The following is a 10,531-nucleotide window of genomic DNA, read 5'->3' as shown; positions in this document are numbered from 1 at the left end:
GGCTGGGTCAGAAGAGTCCTCCTTCCTTTAGGAGGCAGGGAAGCTGCCAAACTGACAAAAAGAGAGTCCCCAAACCCCACAAATCATGTTCCAAATGAAGTTGCCGCTCTCTCCTCATTGACTGATTCCTGGGAAGGTGTGCCCAAAGATTCTTGAAGCAAAAAAAGACCTAATTTTCTTTTGAACGATTACAGCCTGATTGCAGGTTGCAGGGCCAATTTGGTAACCTTCCCGAAGAATCCAGCTGCCTGGAAGTCCATGCATCTCTGGCAGTGAGACTTCTGAGTCAGATCTTTAGAGGCTACTCTTCGGCTCTCCATCCCTGTCGGCCCCCTCTAATCCCCTTGGTTGGACTCCCCTGTCTACCTGTCCTGGGGCTTACCATCCTCTGCCTGGCGTCTCCTCAATATTGTTCTGCAAAGACGGTTGGATGTGCTTGTAGGCTTTGGGTTCATAGTATGTGGACTTGCTCTGGGTTTAATTCCTCAGACAAACTCTGGCTCTAGGGCTGGGATTCTGTCAGCAGACTCCTTATGCTTTCTCGCTCTGTGCTTTCTAAAGCACAAGGGTTCATTTCCTCTCTTTCCCAGTGAATAAGTCTCCTTCCTTCAGCCCCAGTAATAACTGGACTAAATAAACTCAGATGGCAAGCTGGTTTTACTGATCCTTAATTACTGATCCTTACCAGAACCTTGTTATTGTTCTCATTAGTTATTCTTGATGCAGCCCTTGGCTAAACAATGTTAGCAGTCAGTAGGAAATGAATAATTAGCAGAATAAATAGCAGTCATGATCATTATTTTGCTAAAGCAGAAAATTAAGCAATTCTGGTCACATCATTGAAGAGCATTCTAGTTGATGCTGGACCTACACTCTGATTATAAAAAAATGTGTTTTTGTAATTTCAGATAGTTTTGTCAGTCTGTTGTTTTGGCCATATAGACAAGCCAGTATAGTGCACTGGGCAGAGTGTTAGACTAAGACCACAATCGTGACCTCTGGAAGGCCTCTGTGGGGTTTGGTGCAGCAGCAGGGGCCACCAAATCTGGGCCCTGCAACTTGTGCCAACCAAGGGAGAAGAGAGGCAGGAAACGTCTGGATGTTTTCTGTGTGAAACTGAGAACCAGCTGCCAAATCAAGCAGCTGAAAGGAAAATGGTGGGCTGGCCCTACAGGTGTTGTAGGCTTGTAATTGGAGTCTTTGTAAATGATGTTCAAGAGTGTCAAATGGTTCTACACCATTTCCTTTCTTTAAATGGGGTCTAGATGAGTATGCTCTTGGTTTAACCTAATTGGTAATCATATTCAGAGGCTTCTGTAAGCAACAGCAAAATGACACTAAATCAAAGTGTTCTGGTATGCAACTTGCTTATTGAATTTGGTTTTGGCCGCTGCAGCTGCCAAGCTTCACACTAGTTCAGCCCTCCTAGAAATCAAGGCTATGGAGATGTATGACAAAGAAATCAGTATGTAGCAATTCATTTGTCTTACACCAATACACAAAGTCTTAAAGGTTTTCTGTTCTTGAAAATGAATAGGATGAGAAGGGTGTTGAGGCCACATTTTAACTTGGCAAAGTATGGATTGTCCAGTCCTATCCTATTCAGAATAGGGCAAGGCAAGGAGTTCTTCAAGGGCTTGCAATGCTTCCTTCTTTGGCAGCGCAGAGCACCAAGTGTTTCCCTGCATTATGCACATACACCAAAAATTCCCCCTTTTCCCCCTTCACATGTTTAGGGAAAGCATTTTTGGCCAGAGGGCCACTTTCTCTTCCAGGCAGTATTCAGGGGGCCACATTCCAATGCAGAGTGGGGCTGAGGAAAAGGCAAAAGTGGGCAAAGCAATGAATGTGAATTTTACATTCCCACTGTTGGCTGTGTTATACACACACTTGCATATCCTTCTTGGATAAAGGCTCTTGCCTGCTTGGATGGGCGACAGCGGTCGAGGGCATATGGTAGCCAAGCAGAACCACAAAAGGGGTGTGGAGCAAGCTAGTGAGAGTTGTGACCTGGTGAGAGTTTGTGGCCCTAGGGGAGTCCCAAGGACTAAATAGAGAAGTCTGCAGGGCCAGATTTGGCCCACAGATCTGAGGCTTCCCACCTCTGCATTAATAGCTCTTTTGCTGTAGATTGAACTGAATTAAAAGACACATCCTGTCAAAGGGATGAATGCCTCATCTCTTTACGGCTGTCCATTAGAATTTCATTTATTGTGAGAAAATAATATATTTTATGTTTTTTGAAATAAAAAAAGCTTGATTATGTAAGGAACTTTTATTTTAAAAAGTTTTTTTAAACAAAGGAAGTACAATTAATAGATACAAAAATTAACTTCCCTGCCAATAAAAAGGTACATGTGTTATTTCTCTTTTTTATAATCCACCAGACCCAGCAATTTGTTGGTTTTTATTTTGTCTATTAGGCCTAGAACTTCCATTGATTATGGGGGCGAGTGCCTAACTCCTTGTGCTACTATGGCAGCTTATACACTGAGGAAACTGCCAGTGCATTTTCTGTTACACTGCACTGCACTGCAAATGGGTAGAGGGTGTTATTGCAGCAATTGATCCAGCAGGGATTAGAGATACAAGAAAGCAGCTACAGTGGTACCTCAGATTAAGAACTTAATTCGTTCTGGAGGTCCGTTCTTAACCTGAAACTGTTCTTAACATTAGCTAATGGGGCCTCCCGCTGCCACTGCACGATTTCTGTTCTCATCCTGAAGCAAAGTTCTTAACCCGAGGTACTATTTCTGGGTTAGCGGAGTGTGTAACTTGAAGCGTCTGTAACCTGAAGCATTTGTAATCCAAGGTACCACTGTAGTTAGTTAGCTTCTGGCTGTGTAAATCTGGCACTGGGCCAAAATAGTGCATAGCAGGTGACTTTAGGCACCGACCTGCCTCAATTGTATGTAAAGTGAGTATTTTTGTATTATGTACTTTTTTGTTTTTGTATCATAAACCTCCCTGTGATCCTCAGGTGAAGGGAAGTATAGAAGTTTAACAATTGCTGGGCAAGCCTTAGATCTGTTTGCTTGATGGTAATCTCCATTGAGCGGGACGCAGGTGGGGCTGTGGGTTAAACCACAGAGCCTAGGACTTGCTGATCAGAAGGTCGACGGTTCGAATCCCCGCGACGGGATGAGCTCCCATTGCTCAGTCCCTGCTCCTGCCAACCTAGCAGTTAGAAAGCATGTCAAAGTGCAAGTAGATAAATAGGTACCACTCTGGCGGGAAGGTAAAAGGCGTTTCCATGCGCTGCTCTGGTTCGCCAGAAGCGGCTTAGTCATGCTGGTCACATGACCCGGAAACTGTATGCCAGCTCCCTTGGCCAATAAAGCGAGATGAGCGCCGGCAACCCCAGAGTCATTTGCGACTGGACCTAATGGTCAGGGGTCCCTTTACCTTTAATCTCCATTGAACTTTTTTTTTTAATGCTGTGTTAAATGAAGAAAAGCAGGAGGGATGTGAAAAGATGGCATCAAGTCTGGGAATAAGGAGAAGTTTCCAACTTTTTGTTGTTTTGTGGGTTTAATTAAGGTACAGCGGCAGCTGTAGTTGTCCAGGGCTGTGGGGGGTATCACAGGCTAAAGAGAGCCCACCTAGTAAGTACGCAGACCAGCCAAGGACAGAGGGATGTATGTGTTCACCACAAGTAGCCATAGTTGTTTCCATGTTACTGATTTCCAAAGGTGTCTGAGATTAGCAGGTTGCCAAAAAGGAGGGGGCGGAGGGTATAGCACTGGTACAGAAATGTCTACTTTAGCCCTGCTGGGGACTTATTGATGTATCTGCAGCCACGACAGTTTGTGATAACTGATAAGGCAACCCAAAAGTCTAGATTTACATTTGCTCACACTGTGTCTGTCTCAATCCACACAGTGGTATTTGCTTAACAGAGTAAGCTGTGAATCACAAATGGTGTGCAAGGTGCTAAACGGAGAGGCTAATAGCAGGAACAGAGGGCCTTTCACTTTTGAGACAGTGGTGGGACTCCAGACAAGTTTTGGGACTGGCCAAAAATCATTACTGTCTCATGGCTGCTTTGTGGCCTGAGCTCTCAGTCCACAGGCAGGAAAGTGTCCACATCACCAAAACCACCAGCATAATTAGTGTTGCTGCAACTGGAAATTTTGAAAGCTTCAGTAAAAGAGGTTCAAGGTCATGTACTTGGATGGGCATGAAAAATGAATTCTGCCCTCTAGTTCATGGCTACGGCCCAGCCACATAGAGAAATGTGCAAGAACTGCCTCTGTCCTTGCAATATACTTTCCTTTCTGTTGTGTAGAGAACCTCTGCCAACCACCCATCTGACTTAATATCCTCCTCTTTGACAAAAGGTTCAGAATTGCATCTCAGAATTTGGTATGGTCATAACCCATCACTAGTTTTCAGTAGTCTTAAGTGTAATAGGAATTGAGGACATGATCCAACCCGATAGGTATAGGCTGGGAGGCTCGTCACTTGTGTCATCACCATTAGAGACTGGAATAGGGGAGGCATCACCCAGTCTCAAATCTTCAATTCTTGGGCAAGGTGATTGAGCAGGTAGTTGCTGAACAACTCCAAGCACGCCTGGAAGATGCGGACCATTTGGATCCCTTCCAGTCTGGATTCAGGCCTCATCATGGGACTGAAACTGCCTTGGTCGTGCTGGTCAATGATCTCCGGCGGGCTAGGGACAAAGGTGAGAGCTGCTTCCTAGTTCTGCTGGGTCTCTCAGCAGCCTTTGACACCATCAACCATAACATCCTTCTGGACCGTCTTGAGGGGCTGGGAGCTGGGGGCACTGTCATACAGTGGTTTTGCTCCTTCCTCCTGGGCCGTGTTCAGAAAGTGGGGGGGGGGTGAGTGTTCAGACCCCTGGGCTCTCACTTGTGGGGTGCCTCAGGGTTCTGTCTTCTCCCCCATGCTTTTCAACATCTACATGCAGCCGCTGGGAGAGATCATCAGGGGGTTTGGGCTGGGTGTTCATCCATATGCAGATGATACCCTGCTCTATCTCTTTCAAATCAGAACCAGTGAAGGCAGTGAAGTTCCTGTGTGAGTGTCTGGAGGTGGTTGGAGGATGGATGATGGCTAACAGAGTGAGGTTGAATCCTGATAAGACAGAAGTACTGTTTTGGGGGGACAGGAGGTGGGCAAGTGTGGAGGACTCCCTGGTCCTGAATGGGGTAACTGTGCAGCTGTTTAGCAGCTCCACCTGGTACGCAGGCTGAGACCCTATCTGCCTGTGGACTGTCTCACCAGAGTGGTGCATGCTCTAGTTATCTCTTGCTTGGACTACTGCAATGCGCTCTATGTGGGGCTACCTTTGAAGGTGACCCGGAAACGACAACTAATCCAGAATGCGACAGCTAGGCTGGTGACTGGGGGTGGCCGCCAAGACCACATAACACCGGTCCTGAGAGATCAGCGTTGGCTCACAGTACGTTTCCGAGCACAATTTAAAGTGTTGGTGTTGACCTTTAAATCCCTAAACGGCCGAGGCCTCGGCCCAGTATATCTGAAGGAGCGTCTCCACCCCCATCATTCTACCCGGACACTGAGGTCCAGCGCCGAGGGCCTTCTGGCGGTTCCCTCACTGCGAGAAGTGAAGTTACAGGGAACCAGTCAGAGAGCCTTCTCAGTAGTGGCACCCACCCTGTGGAACGCCCTTCCATCAGATGTCAAAGGAAAAAAACAACTACCAGACTTTTAGGGGACATGTGAAGGCAGCCCTGTTTAGGGAAGCTTTTAATAGCTGAAGGACTATTGTATTGTGCTGTTTTGTTGGAAGCCGCCCGGAGTGGCAGGTGAGGCCCAGCCAGATGGGCGGGGTATAAATAAGAAATTATTGTTATTGTTATTATCATTATCATTATCTTATCCTTATCATTATCATCATCATCATCATCTCATGGCAGAGGAGGGGCGTGTTGGGAAACACAGCGCTTAGAGCATTTGCTTGCAGCCACAGATGCTCCAGAGTGCTTTGTGAAAGCTAGCATGGGATATGATGGGCAGCACTTTCCCCCCAACCCTAATAGGCTCATTCTATGCTCTGAACTGACTCCTTTCAGAACCTGCACACACCCTGTCAGAAGTAATACCTCTCCTAGATGTGCTTTTGTCATAGACTGGATAATACCATTTAGTAACAGTTAGGGTCTCCAGCAGGGACGTGTGTGGCACTGTGGTCTAAACTACAGAGCCTAGGGCTTCCCCATTGGAAGGCCAACGGTTCAAATCCCCGCGACGGGGTGAGCTCCCATTGCTCGGTCCCTGCTCCTCCCAACCTAGCAGTTTGAAAGCACGTCAAAGTGCAAGTAGATAAACAGGTACCGCTCCAGTGGGAAGGTTTCCGTGCGCTGCTCTGGTTCACCAGAAGTGGCTTAGTCATGCTGGCTACATGACGCGGAAGCTGTCTGCGGACAAATGCCGGCTCCCTTGGCCTATAGAGTGAAATGAGCGCGCAACCCCAGAGTCAGGGGTACCTTTACCTTTAGGGTCTCCAGCCATGCCCCTGGTGGTGCGTGGTTGCTGCTTGCCAAACTGGAGGCAGAGGCTCCAGTAAGATCTAACAGGATCACTTAGTCAAAGATCCTGGACATAGGCCACAAATGTTGTCTTAAAGCCACACTTGTCGTTTACCACCATAGACTGTCCACCTCTTATGCCATACAACATGCTTGTTCAAATTCTTTTTGCCCAGGATTAGCAGATTGCACAAATAAATGTTCAGCAACTGCCGAACATCTATTCTAGTAACTTTGGTGAAGTCAAATACACCAGCAGTCCTCGCATACCAGGAGCATGATAACTTGAGTCCTGTTGTTTGCAGAACTTAAGCAGGGTAAACGAGGAGAGAGGGGAGCCTAGCAGCGTTATAAAGTGACAATCAAATTCCCGACTAAATCAAAGAGCTGCTTGAAATCAGCAGTTGACTGAGAGCGTGTATCTGAAGAGGGCTGGAAGAGAGAGTCCAGTGTCCTGCCATTCCCACACAAGAAGCTTCCTTTTCTGCAGAACAAGTGGCTGAAATAGTTTTCTCTTTTCTACGGCCAGTGCTGAATTTCACAACGGACTGGTGATTCTGTAGAGGGGAGATTACCTGGTGTTCTGCATTTTCTGCATAGCCGTACCTGGGGCCCTCTCCAGGCTGCTGTTCTGTCGCGAGAGTATTCTTCAAGATGCTTTTGACGCAGTATTTGTGCACTAGTGGTAGAGTTCATCAGCTTTATTGGTTGCCCTGCGATTCTTCCATCATGCTGCTACATGTTGTGCTCCCTGGAGGAGCTATTGCACAATAAAAGCAGGACAGAAAACCCCCAGAACTTCTTGTGCATTTAAAATTATGGGATTTTAGCAGGACATTACAGGATATTCACTGACTGGAAATGCAGCTGTGTGAGTATGCATCATAAAAAGGAGAGGCCCCAGGAGACATAATAAGATCCAAAGCATTTTCGTGTAAAGCTGATAGAATGCCTCTTTGTTGTTTTCGTGCTTCTTTTAATGCCCCCGTTGTCTTAATAATTGTCAGTGCATATCATCGGATGTAAACTAGTATTAGACAAATGTATTAGACATGTATATACATGGATGTAATCTAGGTACTAAAAACACACTGGCTTACAAAGAGACACATCGCTGGAGCACAGAAGTACATTTGATGGGTCCTTTTCCTTGTCTCTCTCATTTCCTTCACACTCATATGCCAGGACCAAAGAGTTCAGAGCTACTGACTAGACCAGTTACTTTAGAAAGGATTTCCATTCTCTAAAACTCAGTGATCTTTAGATACGTATATTAAGGATGTATAGATCTAGCTAGACAATTGTATTATTCAGGAACTGCTGAATTTGTGCTGTTCTCAGAGAAGTCCCATCATCCTAACTTGCTCTGGGCAGTCTAAACGACAAGAGTTTGGACAGAACTAGAATATATTTTTTTTAAATGATATTTATTAAGGTTTCAAAGAAAAGAATTACATGAATTAAAAAAAGAAGAAAAAGAAAGGCAAAAGAAAAAATAAAATACAAAATACAAAAAAAATTAAAAAACACTTAAAAAATACATCAGTCTTTCCATACCTTACATTCATTTCCTTGTTTCCCTGACCTCCTCACGCCTCCCTTTTTTGTATTCCAATTCAGTTAGTTAATTCAGCAATTTCTTTCCCTCTTTGTTTTTATCTTAGTCCTTTAACATAATATATTATAACTTTGGATCCTCACCTGTTAACAATCCATTTTTACATACACCTTTATAACATTGCTGCTTAAACCACTTAACTTCATTCTGACATCATTCTAACATTCATTAATTTTGCAGTATTTCTGTAAATAGTCTTTAAATTTCTTCCAATCTTCTTCCACCGACTCTTCTCCCTGGTCTCGGATTCTGCCAGTCATTTTCGCCAGTTCCATGTAGTCCATCACCTTCATCTGCCATTCTTCCAGAGTGGGTAGATCTTGTGTCTTCCAATACTTTGCATGGACAGAACTAGAATAATCCTAATACTTCAAGACTTGTTGTGGCAGCAGCCCAGGAACCCAGCTGCAGCTGCCCTCCTGTGCAACAACCATTCTGCTAGCAGGACCCTCCTTCTTGGCATAGCATAATAGCTGAATCCAACAGGTGCTTTGTGCTTGCAAAAGATGTTCTCCGTGATGGTTAAACCTTGTGCACCAATGCCTGCGTGACACTTTGCACAATGTCAACTCTAAAATCTCCTGTGCAGACATTATATACATCAGTATCAATGGAAGCTATAAATCTAATTTTTGAGATTCATGAGACTTCTGTGCATCAGAGTCATCATTATGTAGCATGAGTCCACAGTAATTTATGTAAATTCTTACAGCTCCTTTTTTTGTAAGTCACATTGAGACTTTTTTGTAAAAAAGAAGAAGAGTGACTAATAAGTGGAATAAATACTAATGACTAATCAATATTAATGCTGAAAAGACCAATTTTATTTAAAGCTATATACACTAATTAAAATTTTCATTTTAGTGTGTGTGACATGCAGTTAATGTTATTATTTTGCTCACGTCATAAATATAGCAGTGATGCTATTGATATTTTTGTAGGTGTGGAATGTCTGTCACAAGATCCTAGCTTATAAAGGGCATATTAATACTCAAAAGTGTTTGGGACTTATTTATTTAGTTATTAGCATAAATCTCTAAGCAGTGTACAATTTGAAAAACCACATATCATTCAAACGAAATCTAAAACCAATAAAATACACAAAATCATATGCACACAAAAGCATATAAAACTGAGTAAACCAGAAATTCAGAATGTGGGTGAATTTCTGAACAGCACATTGAACAGCACAATTTATAATATCAGTGCCCTGAATGCATCTGTGGGCCATGGGATTGCCTTAGGGAGGACTATTGCAAAGGAGAGAGAAATTCAGTTCTTCTGAAACCCACAAATGCAAACTGCTGCCTGATACACTGAAATTCAGTGGTGACACCCTGTGGGCAAAATGGGGATTGCAGCAGGAAGACATTGTTTCAGCTTTGTAATTACCGTATTTTTCACTCTATAAGACGCACCAGACCACAAGACACACCTAGTTTTTGGAGGAGGAAAACATGAAAAAAAAAAATTCTGAATCTCAGAAGCCAGAACAGCAAGAGGGATCGCTGTGCAGCCTGCATTCGCTCCATAAGATGCACACACATGTCCCCTTACTTTTTAGGAGGGAAAAAGTGAGTCTTATAGAGCAAAAAATACGGTAACTAAGGACTGTTTCATGTGAGCTTTTTCATACCTGGGAATGCAAAGGCAAAACATGCACTATGGTTGGCCTGTGGGAGAAATGTGCAAGCTTTCCCTGTAGGCAGCAAAAAACGGTGTTGCATGTCTTGTCCTCGACTTGTATTGATCCTTATGGATAGGCTATTGAGGTACGTTGATTATTTTGAACTTAGATGTCAAATGCACAGTTTCTCTCATCATCTCCCCCTTCTGTTCCAAATCAAGATATAGATGAATGCTCCTTCGAAAGGACCTGCGACCATACCTGTATCAACTACCCTGGGAGTTTTGAATGCCTATGTCATAAAGGCTACACGTTATATGGAATGACACACTGCGGAGGTTTGGAGAGTTTGATTCATTTTTCATTCTTTGCTTAGTGACATCTCTCCATAAGGCTTTAGAATTGCAGAGTTAAGAGGGATTACAGAATCATAAATTTGCAGAGTTGGAAGGGACCCTGAGGTTCATCTAGCCCAAGCATGGCCAAACTTGGCCCTCCAGATGTTTGAGGACTACTATTCCCATCATCCCTGACCACTGGTCCTGTTAGCTAGGGATGATGGGAGTTGTAGTCCCAAAACATCTGGAGGGCCAAGTTTGGCTGTGCCTGATCTAGTGCAACTCCCTGCAATGCAATACAGTCCTACCTTGGATTCCGAACGCCCTGGAACTCATACGTTTTGGCTCCTGAACGCTGCAAACCCGCAAGTGATTGTTCTGGTTCTTTTGGAACCCGAACATCCGATGGGGCTTCCACAGCTTCTGATTG

General features: G+C 44.3%; 1 protein-coding gene across 7 annotated transcripts in view; it reads left to right on the top strand.

Annotated features, from left to right (window-relative positions):
• SCUBE1 (signal peptide, CUB domain and EGF like domain containing 1) overlaps positions 1 to 10,531 on the top strand; it is a 181,717-nt gene that overhangs the window by 147,444 nt on the left and 23,742 nt on the right. For all 7 annotated transcript variants that reach the window (XM_082223069.1, XM_082223068.1, XM_082223067.1 and 4 more), the window contains one exon: positions 9,985 to 10,101. In XM_082223069.1, the coding sequence (XP_082079195.1) occupies positions 9,985 to 10,101 (117 nt within the window). The remainder of the gene's footprint in view (positions 1 to 9,984; positions 10,102 to 10,531) is intronic.

The sequence above is a fragment of the Podarcis vaucheri genome, assembly GCF_965113315.1.
Source record: "Podarcis vaucheri genome assembly, chromosome: 5".
Lineage (NCBI taxonomy): Eukaryota > Metazoa > Chordata > Lepidosauria > Squamata > Lacertidae > Podarcis > Podarcis vaucheri.
This window is presented reverse-complemented; position numbering and strand designations above follow the sequence as displayed.